Here is a 17,880-nt window from a genome sequence, read left to right as displayed (position 1 = left end):
TTTGCTGGTGGGCACCCCCCAGCATCCCCTCCGCCAATGTCAACAGCAATCTACGCCAATGCTAGAGAAAGATGAGAAGCCTACTCTTCACTCTTATCTCTGTTATCACTGATTCTTCTCTATCATGCTGATTCTTTTCTCTATCTATATGTAAACTTAGTGCCGGTTGCACAATAGCCGGTCAAGTTTTAATCGTAATTTGTTCTACGAGAACCAATCGGAGAAGCCTTCTCTGATTGGTTTTCGTGAAATTAACCACGGTTAAAATTTAACCGGCTCTTGTACAACCGGACCTAAGCGCTAAATTTGTAGTACCAACCTTACACCACTTATCGACGTCAAGCTATCAACAAAATAAAAATGTCTCAAACCTTCGCAAAAAAATCAACAATTTTTTCACAAAAATTAACATTTTTTTATAGATTCAAATTACTGAATAGTGATAATAGCAATAGGTAATAATTTTGTTAGTACACCTAACTCTCTCAAAATGTCTGACATTAGCTTGGCCAGTTGGCCAGACTGTTGGAGAAAATGGTTGGTTAAACAATTATTAATACTTTCTGATTTCCTAGCAGTTAATACTTAACAGATGCAAAAATGTTTATCATAATTTTTGTATTGTAATCATTTTCAGTTTTATTTTATTGATCTAGTCATGTTTTTATAAAGAGGATTAATTTAGTTTATTTTGTGGTGAGGTAAAGACTTAACATAAACTATTTATTATGCGCAAGATAAACAAAAGCGTAGGCCTGTGTTATGGCAGTGGAGACAAGATTATGTCAACAACAAAAGGAGTATGATTATTTATTAAAATTTTTATTAGTTGGTGATAGTGACGTCGGTAAACAAGAAATATTAAGTGGATTAGAAGACGGTTCATCGGAATCTCCTTTTTGCAGTGGCTGTGGTAAGGGGGTTATTTTCAATTTGCTACATTTTCGTGTGGGTACCTTTAAGAAAATTAGTAAATTTTTATTATCTTTTCATCTACCTTAAATTCATAGGTACGTTCTTTTACTTTTAGTTTTCTTTTTACTTAGTTTTCAAATATAAAACTCATCTGGAACTTAGTTATCAGAAACTAACCTAACAATAGTCAGATAATGTTATTGTTAAGCTGGTCTTACATCAAAGTTATTGACAAACTGTTAATAACTTAATCCATATAGATTCTATTAGATTAAACGGAACTTGATAAACACACATGTTCATCATGTGTATGATAAGATATGTTCAATATAATAGAATGTAAGTTATTAACTTTGGTATAAACGCAGCTTTACTTGGTAAACATAACTTTAGTTGCCAATTATTATCAAGCATAGGCCTATTGTTGGCTATTTTTTTTAAGATGAAGATACTGGTTAATCTTTGAAGTAAAGATAAAGCTCAATACCATCAAACATTTTTAAATATCCTATAATAATTCATGACGTTTCTTTGTGAAATGTTAGCTTAAATGATAATATTGTATTTAAGTTTTATTGGTTTTTATTTCATTTTCTTATACTGTATTTATTCAACTTACAAATGGAATTAACTCAAAAGTAAATTTTATTCATGCCAGGCTAGAAGAGCCAGCCAGATATGGGTGCATTACAGCATGTCTCTTCTAAGTATGCAGAATTTTAATCAATGGCAGTTTATTAATAATAAATATAGATCCATTCAAAAGTATTCTTTCTGTAGTATGTGCTGTTGAGAGAAAATATAAACAAACGCATATATGAGTGGCTTTGGAGTAGCAATACCAATTAACATTAGCCACCTAACATCTCTTTCATAAACTGAATAACTACAGTTACAGATTTAGAGTAAAAAACATCGTGATCTAATATTTGCGAGTTTATAATTAGGTAGTCTTACTTGAGTTGTATCCTTCTTTGACCAATATTCTCGTAGTGGTTGCCTGTGCTTGATCCCACTATAATTCAAGATTGAAAGTTGCACTATCAATTTCACTTGAACCTCCAATTCAAAATAAAAAAAACTCTATTCAATCAAAACCAAAAATTTTAAATTCAAAGAAAGTATTGAGCTTAAGAGTATTGTCTAATAGATTAAACTAGGTTAAAGAAACTTTTGTCTCATAATACCAAATTTCTTTTATTATCTTTCTACGTATAATTACGAAAGAGACAATAATTTTGTAACAATCAAAATAAACATTCATTCAAAATTATAATAATCCTACATATCAAACATCTAAAATGATGAAAATAATATTTCAAATAGAAAAAATCTAAGAAAAATAATTTTTCATTTAAATAGTAATGAATAATTCGTTTTTAAGGAATAGACTTCAAATAACAAGTAAATCAACTAGGCCTACATACCATAGAAATACTGTGTAAAGTAGGCTACTGTATTATTAATGAAAAACTAGAACATTGCCTACAAGTATCACGAATTTATTGAATAGATATTTACATGTTTCTACTCCTATATTGTCATTGAAAGATTACATCATAGGTGTTGATACATGTATGCAACTTTTCAATAATTCGTGATATTTTTAGGCAATATTCTTGCTCTTCTTTATAGATAAATATCACTATATTACACCAAAAATAGTTCTACTGTTTTATTATATTAAGCATGGAATATTATCCATATCTATAAAATACCTATAATATCTATATAATCTGTATAATAAAGGAAAGAATCGGCTTAAATACATGCAAGGGATAAGAAATCCACGAATGACGCATCATCACGTCTGAACTGCAGGACTGATTGAATTTTGCATATAGATTCTTAATTCACCGAGGATGGTTATAGGCCTATTCAAGATCCCAGTAGGTCATAGACCCTTGCGGAGAACGGGTTGCCTGCTAGTTATATTAATAAAAATTGAAGGTGCAACTTGATGATATATTAGATTGCAAAAGGCACTTGAATTACTTTTTTGGTGATTTTTTTTATTCACGGTTTTTATACAAAGTTTGTTGTCATTTGGAGTAATAGTATGGGTGTGATTGTTTTGCAGCATACAAAACGACAATAATCCTGTTGGATGGGAAGAGAGTGAAGCTGCAGCTATGGGACACGTCGGGCCAAGGCAGGTTCTGCACAATCATCCGCTCCTATTCGCGAGGGGCACAGGGCATTCTACTCGTCTACGACATCACCAACAAGTGGTCGTTCGATGGCATTGACCGCTGGCTCAAGGAGGTCGAGGAGGTCAGCCTTTAGCCTTACAATCTCCACCAAATCTAAATCTAGTCATTATAGTGAGGACCACGTTATTTTGGAAGTATTTGGTTAACATTGATGTTTCTATCCTTTATATCATTCGGCAAAACAGATAGCGCTATCCTTTCCTAGCTCCGCATCGTTGCCAGATTGGTTTTTTAACAATGTTGAAATACAATCAATCAACGAATATTCAATCATTTAGTTTTTGAACAATTTTTGACGACACTACAGTCAAGTTTTTTGGATAAAAGTTATTAAGAACTAGTACTCACGTGAGGAGCTAGTAATAGATGAGCTCAATAATAAGTCTCAATCATGGAAATAATCATAATCATTGAAAAATATTTTTTCTTGACAAATAAAATAAAATTGTTCATTTTAAACAAGAACGAACAGTTAATATTTCATCAGTTATACCGGTATCACGTATCCTATAGAAGATACTGGCAAGGCAGAAAATCGGTAACGCTGCTCCCCTATCTTTCTCCACTGCTGTTATAACGTGGATCTCACTATATAAAATATTGTTGGTGCTAGATTGTAAAAATTGCAACTCATTCAAATCTTTAATTGAACCACACATCTTTATGTATAATGTAGTATAATCCCACAACCTCCGTAAACAAAGCCGTAGTGCATTCGTGTGACGTCAGCTCAGGTAGTGCTACCTACTACACCTATAAAAATCTGGTGTGGCGCACTCACACAACTTTCCTTGACATTATGAAAATTGATCACCTGACGCTAGTGCTCCCGCGCATCTCAAGTCAAAGATCTGAGCCAGCTGGTGACAGGTCAATAACGCTGGATACACACGAGATCTGCTATCTCTTCATAGTGAATGATTTAATAGAATCAACAGTTGCCAACAGTTTGCAATTGAATAATTACATTTTCTCAAATTTCAAGCTTATTTTCAATTTTAGGTGAAAACGTTACTGGACATTAATTGAAGAGATGTCCATGCTCAATCGTTTCCACTAGAAATTTTTTGTTTAAATTATATCTGAGACCTGATAATTGGAAATCTAAAATCAAACTTTGCATAGATGGGGCGGAGCTCCTGAAATTTTTACAGATATGGGACTTGTGGCAGTTGATAGAGCTTATCAATGACTATTTTAGTTATAAATTTGATCAAAATCGTTGGAGCCATTTTCGAGAAAATCGCGAAAAACCATGTTTTTGACAACATTTTTGCCATTTTAGCCGCCATCTTGAATCGCATTTAATCGAAATTGTTCGTGTCGGATCCTTATAGTGTAAGGACCTTAAGTTCGAAATTGAAATTGAAATTGAAATTTATTCTTCCAAAAAATACATTAAATTACAATATATTACAATGTATAACTGAAAATAGTGGAAAAATATTGCTTTTAACAACCCCTGAGTTACTACAGTGTGGGGTCGTTCATGTTCCATATGCATTTTTTATTCTCTTGAATAGTATGGTTACAGTGTTAAACAAATATAAGAATTAAACAAAAATAAAACAGCAGAGCTCTGCATGAATAGAAACGTAGATATAAACTATAAAATATAAGGCCTTCAATATGAATAGTAAATATAAACAGATCCAATACTAGAAACTATCAAGTTGAAATCTGAACAATAATGAGAGAGAATGCAAAATAAAACTGTAATTAGATAAAGCTATGAAATATAAGAAATAAATTTAGCTGAATTGAACTCTTGAGCTTAAATAATGCAATCTGGTAATTTGAGCGTGTTGAAATGCCATACATACATAATAAAATTACTAAAATAATCTACTGAGATAAAATTTATTGAAACAATGTTTCCACTTCATTCCTCTCCAATAGCCAACTCTTGGTCAAGTGTCTGAATCTATTCAAGCGTAATGCATCCTTTATTTCACTAGGCAAAAGGTTGAAAATACGAGGAGCGACATATAGAAAGAATCTCCTGAATTTTCCTTTCTTGGACGAGGCGGAATAAAGTACCCTCCTGTACGTAGCATTGGGTGACGTACTTCATAGATGAATTCATTGAGATCTTGGCCGCTTTCTTTGTAAAATAGTTCTAGCACTTTGTGAAAATATAAATACCTTAATGGTAAGATATTTCTATCTCTGAATAGAATGAGGGAATGATGTCGAGCTGGTTTCCTACTTATCACTCTCATTATGAATTTCTGGCCTACTACTAAGGGATTGAGTGTTGTTATGTAAGCCCCTCCCCACATTGCAATGCCATACTGTAGCCTGCTCTCTACTAGTGCATGATACAACATGGTTAAAACATGGTCAGGACAAAGATTTCTCAAAAAGTAAAATTTCCTGCATGCTATGACTAATTGTTTTTTTAGATTCTGTATATGTTCGTTCCAGTTCAATTGCGAGTCCAATGTTAATCCTAAGTATTTAAGGGATTTTGCTTCAGTGATTAGTCTGCAGTCACAGTTATCCCTATTATCACAATCTGGGCTATGGAATGGTAGACATAGAGGAATTGGTTGCGGCCGCAGATCAATCCTGAGTATTTTTGATTTATCGATATTTAGTTGTAAATAGTTGTAACGGAGCCAAATATTGATTAGTTTTGGGTCTTCAAGTATATATGTTTGTAGTTGTGGTTCTGAAATTTCAAGTCATTCCGTTAATTGGGAGATGAGATATCGTGTACACAGACGCACATACACTCATATACACACACACACACACACACACACACACACACACACACACACAGACCAATACTCAAAAACCACATTTTTGGACTCAGGGGACCTTAAAACGTATAGAAATTCAGAAATTGGGGTACCTTAATTTTTTTCGGAAAGCAATACTTTCCTTACCTATGGTGTTAGGGCAAGGAAAGTAAAAATTTGTTAATATCAGCTGATGTATATCAGTTAGTGTTTCTATTGGTGTAGGAGCCTTACCTGTGCTGACGTCACACGAATGCACTACGGCTCTGTTTACGGAGGTAGTGATAATCCCCGATATTCCAGTAGAGCTAAGAAATTTTCCAGTAGTGAAGGTTTAGAAGAAAATTGAACATTTTTTGTAAAATTGAAAAATATGTTTATTCTCGTCCCTTCCCATTCTCCTACTCCTCCTCATTTCTACTGCTTTCTTGTTCTTGTTTTAACCGATTACTTGTGTTAGCATGCGCCCGGGGTACCGAAAGTGCTGGTAGGCAATCGGCTGCATCTGGCGTTCAAGCGGCAGGTGTGCGCGCGCGAGGCCGAGTCCTACGCCGCCAAGAACCACATGGCCTTCTTCGAGGTCAGTCCGCTCTGCAACTTCAACATACGCGAGAGCTTCACCGAACTGTCCAGGCGAGCCCTCCAGCGCAACGGCATGGAGCGGCTCTGGAGATCGAATAAAGGTCAGTAACAGACTGGCCTCTAACGGTCCAATTCCCAAGCGACGATTGACTTTCTTTGAAATTTTTAAACTTGTTTTGAGCGCTGAAATTTGAAAAAAGTACATTCACCGAGCTCAAAGCCAAATTTCAAACTGTTTGAATGCTCATTAAAAGGTAAAAAACGTCAAAGAAAAATATATTAATCTTATTGGAAATTTCTAATAAATTTACTAATAAATTTCTAGTTGTTGACGTTTTTCAAAAATAAGGAGGAATCTATTTACCCCATATCGAAAACTAAGGTCGATATAAGACAATTTTATTTGTCATTTTCAGTTGCAAATTTCATATAGAATCTATGGTGTTCGGCTTTTACATTTTTCGTGGGACATCCTTTACAATAGGCTTTAGGCTAGGCGCACACCAGTTAGTTAAGACAAGACATGATCAGACACGTTTAGTCACAATGCTTCACATAGTTGCTTAAGAAGACTCATGTCTAATTGCAATGACTAATCAGTGTGAGTTGTGTCATAAACAACAATGTGAAGTATTGTGCCTAAACGTGTCTGATCATTTCTTGTCTTGTCTTGACTAACTGGTGTGTGCCTAGCCTTAGTCATTGCAATTAGACATGTCTTCATAAGTAACTATGTGAAGTATTGTGACTAAACATGACCAGTCTTGTCTTTACTAACCGGGGTACGCCCAGACTAATAGATTACAGCCGTTAATACAGTTGTCGCGTGGCTAGAATCGCACAGACTTCCTCAGGAATTGGACCTTAACTGCGCAAGGTGCCATTTTATCCTATATAATACTAGTAGTTCTGTGAACAGTAGACCTCGCGCAGTTATAAACCACAGTCTCCTCTAATACTGTCCATCAGAGTAAATTCTGTCCTGTCCTGTCAGCGAGATATCGGTATATAAACGACTAATGGCTGTTTGAGTTGCTGTTTCGACAATGCTAATAATTTGATGTAAACAGCTATGCTACTATCATCAAAAGCTTACCGAGTTGATGCAGAGAAAAGTCGGGAGAAAATACTAAGTTACTTCAAGTTATCAATTACATGCCTCACTGCATGCATTTAATAGTTGACCGAGCGAAATGAGGTCTAAGATTCAAGTCGACGGTTTTGCATTTCTCTTTATGTTTTTATGTTCCGCATTTACATCGAAACGCAGCAATAGATTTTTATGAAATTTGACAGGTATGTTCCTTTTTGAATTTAGCGTCGACGTAAACATACGTTTTTTTGAAATTTTGCATTTTAAGGATAATACAAAAGAAAAAGGAGTCTTCTTTGAACGCCAATATTACCGTAAAAATCAGAGTTTAGAATAATTATTCATCATAAATCAGCTGTCTAGTGGACTATAATACTACCCGTTCAAAAAAAACCAACATTTTGAAAATATATCTTTCCATCAACGTTAGTAGACAGTTGTCTATAATACTACCCGTTCAAAAACATCGAACATCTTGAAAATGTATCTTTCCATCAACGTTGTAGACAGTTGCAGCCAGACCTGATAACAGCACTCACACTCACATTCCCGGACGACACGTCATGGTACGATAGGACAGAAAGCTCTATGTTTATTTAGGATTTTTTCTAGACATTTTAAATTGATAAATTATTTATTAATTTTTGAGAAAACATAACAACAGGTCAATGTAACTTACTGAGCACGAGGTCTACTGTTGACAGAACTACTAGTCCACACAACAGCTGTTTTTTCACCAAGTTACATTGAGATATTGAATTGCATGTGTCATTGCATACAATTTAATAAGCCTCTCGACATCTGATTTATGATGTATAGCCTAATTCTAAAGTCTGATTTTTACAGTAATATTGGCGTTCGAAGGAGACTCCTTTTCCTTTTGTATTATCCTTAAAATGCAAAATTTCAAAAAACCTTAAGTATACTTCGACGCAAAATTCAAAAAGGAACATACCTGTCAAATTTCATGAAAATCTATTGCTGCGTTTCGCTGTAAACGCGGAACATAAAAACATAAATAAATTAATAAAAACAATATAAAAATCTTGAAGTACCATTTATTTTAAAAAGATTTTTATATTGTTTTTATCAATTTATTAAAAGTAGGCCTAGCCCAAGTGAGTGAAGTGTTTTTATATAAACAAAAATATAAACAGAAAGAGAAATGCAAAACCGTCGACTTGAATCTTAGACCCACTTCGCTCGGTCAATTATACTGTATAGTGAAAATTTATGCAAGCTATTTTTTGTCATCTTAATATGCAAGCTATTTGTGTCATCTTAATTTGTAATAAGAAGTTATACGTTGAATTGAAGGAAACACTCAATGTGAACAGTTTCTCATAAATTTGCCAAAAATACTGTTCCTGAAGCAATAGCTGTCGTTATGAGGGTAGGGATGATCGTAATAATTGAGTGGACAAACTTGCAAAAGCATTTGTTGATAATAATTGACCAAATAGGGATGATGATAATAGGGATATATAATAGGATATCATAATAGGGATGATGATAATAATTGAGTGGACAAACTTGCAAAAGCATTTATGTTTCTCAACATTCTGACAGATGTTGAGGCTTTCTGGGTTTGTACAGGCTTCATTCACACTTCCTGGAAGATGTAATAGGACCTTATGATTGAACTGAACTTTGGAATCTTAGGAGAGTAGTAGCTCTATTAATCATTAATGCACTCTATTGAGATGGAAATTCATGAGTGCATCACTCATCCATCACTGTCAACTCGTAGAGAAATATTTTTTATTTTCTTAAAGGATTTGCTTGAAAAAGAGAAATTCAAACAGCAGCTTATCTGCTGTACTGTAGAGTACCTTGTATTATTTTTGTCCATCTCATTCCCTTAGCCTCTACTATACAATATATTTTAACGTTTTATTCATTCATTCTTAAGGCTTTTATTGGCAGAGAGATTATCCTCTTGGATATTCTGCTTCGCCGTAATACCTACATAATGTAGAAGTAATGTAATACCTACCACCTATAGGCCTACAGAGTGTCCCACGAAAGTTATATCAGCCAAAGACCATAGATTCTAATTGGAATTCGCAACAGTAAATATCCAGTAAAGCTTTCTTATATCGACATTACTTTTCGACATAATATGTACTTATTTTTAGAAACGTCATTAACTAGAAAACTATCGTCAAAATCTAATTCTAAGGATATATTTGGAAAGAGAAAGAAATTTCCAATAAGATTATTATATTTTGTTCCTATGTATGACGCTTTTGAACTTTTTATGAACGTTCAAACTGTTTGAAATTTGGCTTTGAAGTCGACGAATGTTTTTCAACTTTTGAGCGCTCATAAAAAGTTTAAAAGCGCCAATCAAAGGAACAAATTATCAGCGCGATCAATTTAAAACAGAACCCGTTGCTCATTGGCTTGTACTAAATGTATTAATTTTGAAAAATGCATATATTTGTGTGAAACGTGTAAAATACTATTTCTAATGTTGGTATAACTGGAGCTGGAGGTAAGGATGGCTATTCATTCCTGTGCATAGCAGTTGAACTAGTGAAGGTCAATCATTCAAGTTTAAACGTTGTCACAGGAATTTTTATTTAAGGATAATTTCAACAGGTTTGTGACCACCATGATTCCCTGATCTTGACCTGATCTCGGTCTAGTCTTGACTTCTTTCTGTGAGGCTACTTAATAAATTGTTCACAGGAGCAATCTTCATACCCTACAGGGATTGAGGACGAACATTACTATTGTAATGCTATTCATGAAATAGACAGAGAAAAGCAGAAAAGAGTAGCCAGGAACAAGGTGAAACGTGTTAAAAGTGCTTTGAAATTGACAACATTTTCAACGTCTGATTTTTTTTTTTCAATAATTATTCACACACTGAACAAAGAGTTGGGTTCTGTTTTAAATTGAACATTGTGTATGTGTATTATTGTATGTATACTATTCAAATTTCAGTCATTAACAGTCTTCGGCTGTTAGTCTGAAATACAGACTAATACTCACCCAAAATGAGAAGAATTGTTTGGTAACTCTTTGAGTATACAAAATACTCACCCACCTTTCGTCGGTGACTGTATATACTATTGTTTTTTTAGGTTATGTTGGGTTAAGGTTGTTTCACTTTGCTTGCTCTTCTACGGTAGTAAAATACTGTAATTTATTTACAGTAATTTGTTTGTTGATGGGTGGCTGTGGCTCGTTGGAGTGAGTGATAACGCGCCGGTCAAGAATCAAGAGAACCTGAGTTCGAATCTCGACCGGGGCAAAAGTTTTAGACCACAGCTCAATCACATAGATACGGCCACCCCGTCTTTTGGAGGACGATAAGTCGTCGGTCCCGTCTACCTTAAAAGTAGTCGTCATCTCTCATCATCATCCCTCTCACTCATCACCCATGCACAAGCCTAAGAGCTTATGTGGGCATCGCCCTCAGTTCTATTATTATTAATTCATATAGAAATAGTTACATAGTACCCTGTTTTCATTTTCTTATTAATTTATAAACACTTATATAAAAAACAACTAGTTTCAGCTTTCAAGTCATTTTCAAGGCTACTAAGTATTTATTTCTATATCTAATTAACAATATTCAAGTAGTCCTAATAAAATACTTTATTAGAAAATGTGTTTGTTTTTGGTACAGTATTGTCGCTGCAAGAGCTCTGCTGCCGAACGATAGTGTCGTGCACGACCGTATACAGCATTGACCAGCTGCCGCTTCCGACGACGATCAAGTCGCACCTTAAGTCGTACGCGCTGACCAGCTACACGAGCTCGGGCGCAGCAGGGGCGCACCACGGCCCCGCCAAGAAGCTGCGCCTAGCGCATACGCCCGGCGACTGTGAGTATGCGCGCCTCTCATGGACTGCGCGCAACTCGTGTGTCATCTCCTGATGGCTGCTGCTAGCGTCCATTCATTATCAAAAACCATTCACCGTTTTGTCAACGTCCATTGAACTCATTCATTATCAAAAACCATTCACCGTTTTTGTCAACGTCCATTGAACTCATTCATTATCAAAAACCATTCACGCCTTCAACTTTCAATTTTATTCTCACATACAAAACTCATTGAAACAAAATTTCAATCCACAGTGCAATAATGCCAACGTGTAATGAGCCCAGTCACTCCCAATCAAATCTATTCAAAAATCATTTACAACTACAATGTTCAATTTTATTCACACATGAACACATTGAAAACAAAATTACAGTCAGTAATATTACAATAAACAGTTTATTAATTTTAGCACATGTTACGGTACTTGTGAAGATGAGAACGGAATGATTAAGTTCGCGGTCGATGCCACGATGTCACTAAACAGCTGGCATTGGTAGAAATATAGAAGGTCGATCGTGAGCTGAAATCTCCATATCAACCTGACCGGTTTGTTCGTACCCTATGTTTATGTTTATGTTTTTTAACCCTAAAGGTGCGTACAGACTTATGCGCCAGGATCACGTGCATTTTTTCGTTTCGTCAACTGATGCTATGCTTATTATATCGTTGTCTACTGTTTCTGTACTAATGCATAAATAATAAGCATAGCATCAACTGACGTGATCGTGGCGCATATGTCTGTACGCACCTTAAGAATACTGCTACATAACGTGGCACAAACAAACAATTGCCTAAATGTTTTGTTGTGCTGGGTAGAAGAAAGGAGAAATAAACCTCGTCATCTTTGGTTGTTCAATACGAGTAGAACTATCATTGATCGTTCAGACTGGTTTATTGGAAATTCATGTCTCTAGATTGTACCAGATTTTAAGCATGTTGGATGAAGAAACTCAATTTTGGCATAAAACTGTATCCTTTTCAATCAAAATTGAAACCTGAACACTTGAGAATGTGAACATATTATTCAAACTTTACAACTTGACTCTCCAACGTTACCGAACTGAACTTACTGTACTGTTTCTCTCCTTTTAAAATTGATAGCATCGCTTTCGAAAGAGAAGAAAATTCAATTTGTAATATGTGAAGTATTAACGGAGGCAAATACTATGCTCACTGGATAGGTAACCCTATTAATAATAACACCTATTAATGAATAAAGTAATGATGTGAGGAGTTGGCTTTAAATGGGTTCAAATGACGTTCATAAATACGGCCCTAAATGTGGGGTGCTCTAGGAGCGTGGAACGCTTGCCAAAGCAGACATTTTTTCCTGTTTGCACGAGGGCTTTGGGCTGTCAGGTCATCTCACCTTTAGTTGTTGACATTGTTGTTGTTGTTGTTGTTGCTGTTTTGCCGCCGTCTTCTCCAGGTTCATTTGGTTTCAGGTATGAAAATACTTAGCTTTAAGATATCAAACTATCATCCTACAGATGGAAATAATGTTAAAGTCGACTAAAAGTGTCAAACAGCTAACTTCTTTCCACAACATTTCACAGAAAGAGAAGTCAAACTACTCTTGTAATAAATTTATTCTCAGTATTTTATGGTTTCCGTTTGATTCTAAAATTATTTGTAGATAAAATATGTTCTGCCCAAAATAATGTTTTGATGAACTTTCATCCACTTCAAAAGAACCTTGAAGAAACGTATTTAGTACGTTCTTAATAACGTTCATAATCCAAGCACGCTTTGGTTGCCTAGCAACAAATAACCGGAACCGTTCAGAACTATATTAGTATCTGGTTGCTAGGCCACCAGCGTCATTAGTTATGAACGTTCTTAGGGATCGTTTAAAAACGTTTCCCTCTCTAACCAAAATCATAATTTCGCAAAAACATGAAGTTGGCCGGTTAATACTATTAGCTGACGATATTAAAAATGTAGCCTTACTTGGCACTAGAGCAATATTAGCATGGAATTACTGTATTATATTGAAGACATTTGATGTCAGATTCAGATAACTTGGCAGCATGTAGATGATAGGCGGACGTAGTTTCTGTAATGGATGATTGTTGGATCAATGTGCTTTTTGAAACTAGCTATAATGTACAGATTTTGTTCTAATTATATTCACATCAATTTTTAGAATGTCTAACAACTGTAATTCACTGTTTGAAACATAAATGTAAGGAATCATAGTAATGGCATGATTTCATCAAATTGCTTATAAATGTTAAAAATAACCGACTGCTGTCAAGTTATTTGAGTTCTACTTTGTAACTATTCACAGTTGTATTATTGCAACTGTAAGTTGAAATACATTTTTAATGTACCATGTCGTTAGATCGACATAAATTGCATTATACTTGCCGTTTAGAATAAGTACTGAATTTATGTTTACTCAAACTATCCCGTAACATATAATTCAGCTACTAGCACAACCATATTATGTTACAAAAAATTATAAATTTGTGATAAACTAAAGCAATTTTAGCTTCAAGACTAAACACATTTACATTTTTATACCACGTCGTCGTATTTTTCTCTTATATTAATTATTGTTCTGAATGAATCTTCCTCTGAACCTTTGAAGAATTAAGTTTTCAATCTAAATTATTAATCTATTCAAAATTATAATCTCCAGACACTAATTGATAAAGATAAATAACTGTTCTCTTTTTTTGTGTAGTTGAGAAGTTGATATTGTGATAATTATTCATATTGAATGAAAATTTTTTTTGACAATTTCGTAGTCTTTTTCATTCAACAGTTCTCCTTAGCTAGAATTGTCATTTGAAGTTTTTAAACTAAATGAATCTTTTCACAATGATAATCTTTAGCCACTTTTTCACTTAGCCACAAGATTAAGAACTGTTCTGTAAACTATTTAGCCAGAGTCATCATTTGACTACAATGTTCCGTCCTTTAACTTATTTAATTGAACTGGAAATAATACCGATAAATGAGAAACAGAAAACCACTCCTATATCGTGTATTTTTACTTATTTTGGAAATTTAAAATTTTCCAAGTACTTCTTCGTCCAGTGATTCGGAATAAGTTTGGTTTTGAAATGTATAACCTTCGTTTATTATTATTATTATTATTTAAGATATCCTACAATTTTTAATTTACTTCAGTTATAAATTATTGAATTGTTGAAAATTTGATTCTATCAGTTGAGTTTAATATGTTTTCAATCGTAAAATTATTTTTCATAAAATGATAGATTATTTTCAACTTCATTGATTAAATAATGAATTTCAGGCTAACGGCATGGTATTAAATTGTACAAAAAAAATTATTATATTCATATCACGAGAGAATATTGCTTCTTACAGATTTTCAATTTCAATGAAACTACATTCTACACAAAAATGATGTTTTAGAATAAGACTAGTATGATATATGCAACTAATGTAATTAGGAAAGTTTCGAGATTTGTATTTATAGTACTGTTGTTGTGACTCGTCTCTAAGTGTATATGTTTGTCTGTTTTTGTATGTAAGGTGTGCATGAGAATAATTCAATCGAGTGTAAAGTGTCTTCGATTTAGAATTGTATTTAAATGTAAAAATTAGAATTACTTAATCATTTCAAAACTGAATTTTGAAATTTCAAATTTATACTGGCTGAAACTCGGTACGCGTGCAGAGGAAAGTAGCTAATAATCATCAATATTACAACCTATAGTAAGTTGCATGGTCTGTTTGTAAATTAATTTTGATCAACTTCTAATTTTCTAAATTCAAATCCAATTCGTATGTAATTTGTAATTAAATGTTTCAGTATGGTAGATGATAATCAAATCACCTGCTACACTCATCTTATTGCAATAGGTATTCTGTTTAATTGTTGATTTTTCAATTTCTTTGTTGTGCGCGTGCGTTAGTCTGCTGAGGCCAGTGTGGAGCAACTTAAAATATATTGTAATAAATTCTAGTGTATTTGTAGTTACAGTCACTGTTTTCTAATGGAACTCAATAATCAACCTGAATGAATAAGAATGATGATTGTAAGGTATGCATGTATCCTTTTGTACAGCACTTTGTCTCTGAAAGTTGAAATGTATTTTTTATATCTTTGTACATTTGTTGAAAAGTTCTTCATAGATAAAAGCACAAATATAATTCTCCATTCTGTCAGAAAGGGTACCTTTTGAGTACTGTTAGTGGAAATTTAGGTACAGTACCTAGCTTAAGATAGACATTTTTGCAACATCATTTCTCAACGTGTATGTTATTGGCGTTTTGCTCATGGATGCAGTATTTGACTGTAGTGAAAATTCACGTCATATTCAGCATTGATTTAATTGGAAGTATTGTTGTTAAGTGTACTCCAGTCTTACGGTATCGAGCACATTTGATGTAAGATTATATAATTGCTGACACTTGTTAACAGTAGTCATTTATATTTCGAAACTAAAGAAATCAACCTTACCATGATAAAAGGTAACATAAGCTTATTTGGAGTAGAATAGAGTTGTCTCTGCATAATGATAGCAACCCTCTTTAAAACAATTCTGACAGTTTGAAGTGAATTTCACCATAGATGTTGAGCATACAGTATGTATGTTTGGAAACATGCTCATTACGACAATAGCGTATGCGTGAAATTATTGTCATAGTGAGCGAAATGTCTAGCATTTCCCTTGTGATTACAATGTTGTATTTTAGACTAATATTGTACCCAAATTTTTATCTAGCTACAGTACTATGAACCTTTTACTACTAATCATTCTTGTCCATTTATTGAATATAAAAAGATTTCTTGATGTACATTGTAAACTTATGATTCATGCTAAACTGAGTTTTATATTTCCTGAAATTGAAATGTTGTACTTGAAATTTATTTAATATGTTCCTTCTTGTCAAATGATTGAGAAATAATCTATTATTCTAGTCTCCATTATTATTATAATTACAGAAATTTTTCATAAAAAAACAGGTAATTCAAATAGTAATTTTGGTTGTAATTCTTCAAACTTGTATTATTATGGTATAATGAAACCTCTGTTCACATATATATCGATCCTTGCCACATTTTTTTCCATAACACAATAATTTATAATTTTCCAACTTTCGTTTTATTAAAAAGATCATTTTCTCATTTTTTGGTATTTTATTTTCATTGTACTGTATAACATATCCTACACCTTATACAATTTTCCTATCACCTGATACAAAATAATGCTTCCAAATCATTAACTATAATTTTTGTTGATTTTTTCTGAGGAATAAATTTTATTACGCTATTAAATATTTTCATTATATTCTATATAATAATATTGCATAATAGCATTCACAATCATTGTGTCAGTTTTGTGCGCTTTCTCTCTTAAATCAGCTCCAATCGTGCTTTTTTTCTGTTAATGTATAAGAATTTTTCCCTCTGCCGAACGACTGAAGAATTCACAAATAATGTGAAATAATATGGCAAAGAAAAATGATTGACTTGATAAAATCCTAAAATTTTATTGCTGATTGAAATGAATGCGATTTTCTTATTACTATTTATACTGATATGGAACAAACCTTTTAGTAGTGATTTAAATCTACAGGATAATAATGGATTGTTAACATTTGGAATTTAATAATTTGATGGGCTAAATAAATTGTTTACGTTTCCAATAACAATGGTTATTGCTATGTAGGATATTATTCTTTATAGGATAAAACTTGAAAATATATTTATTAACTGTGTGTAGTAGTTGACATTGTACAAATCTAGTGTTTAAAATAAAACTATGTTAGATTCTAGTTTCACCAAGAATAGTATAGATGTGATTGATAGCTGTGTTTTTTCACAGTAAGTAATTTATCTAAAACTCTACCACAAACAATTTCATGCAATGGGAAAATTTAACTACCTACCTTATCAATTTTTATTTTATTTCAAGTCATAGCCATTAACTATAGTTCGATGAGAGAAGACTGATAATGTGATAAGGTATTGAGAAGTGAAATTGAGCGTGCGAGAATTGGAGTTTTAGTAGCAGCAGTGGTTTGAAATGTTAAACATTAAATCCATTGTGGAAACACTGCAAACAGTTTAAATGAAATTCGTCCATGAAATGTACTAGAAATTTTACTACCTCACAACAAATTTATGCAGGCTTGCCTACTGGAAACCTCTTCTTTGGTCTGCTCAGTGTTTTAAAATATGGCAATCTTCAGTTCAATTATCAGTTACCCTAATGATCCATTTCTTTGAAAAATCTAATTAAAGGTGAGTCATTAATACTGCATCAGTCTTCAAACTTAAGACTTAATAACTTCATTTTTCCAGTTCAAGCAGGTTCCTGATAAATGCAATGCAAATATATAGAGTTATAAGACCAAATAGATCGCATTCAATATTGCTTCAGTAGGTATTGACTGCGCCTTGAAATAAACAAAAACCATCACAAAATATATTGTATGAGTAATTCTGAAAAAGTAATTCGTAACTGTATTGACTATATACCGAAATTCTGAAACTTAATGACGATCCAA

General features: G+C 33.4%; 1 protein-coding gene across 1 annotated transcript; it reads left to right on the top strand.

Moving 5' to 3' along the window:
• The first annotated feature begins 515 nt into the window (after nt 1-515).
• Nucleotides 516-16,495, top strand: LOC111054004 (ras-related protein Rab-40C). Its single transcript, XM_039434854.1, has 4 exons — nt 516-913; nt 2,996-3,189; nt 6,336-6,558; nt 11,191-16,495. Exons 1-4 carry the CDS (start codon nt 763-765, stop codon nt 11,439-11,441), a joined length of 819 nt encoding a protein of 272 aa, XP_039290788.1. The 5' UTR covers nt 516-762; the 3' UTR covers nt 11,442-16,495.
• Nucleotides 16,496-17,880: the final 1,385 nt, after the last annotated feature.

The sequence above is a fragment of the Nilaparvata lugens genome, chromosome 8 (assembly GCF_014356525.2).
Source record: "Nilaparvata lugens isolate BPH chromosome 8, ASM1435652v1, whole genome shotgun sequence".
Lineage (NCBI taxonomy): Eukaryota > Metazoa > Arthropoda > Insecta > Hemiptera > Delphacidae > Nilaparvata > Nilaparvata lugens.
The sequence above is the reverse complement of the archived record's forward strand: the minus strand, read 5'-3'. Positions and strand labels throughout refer to the sequence as shown.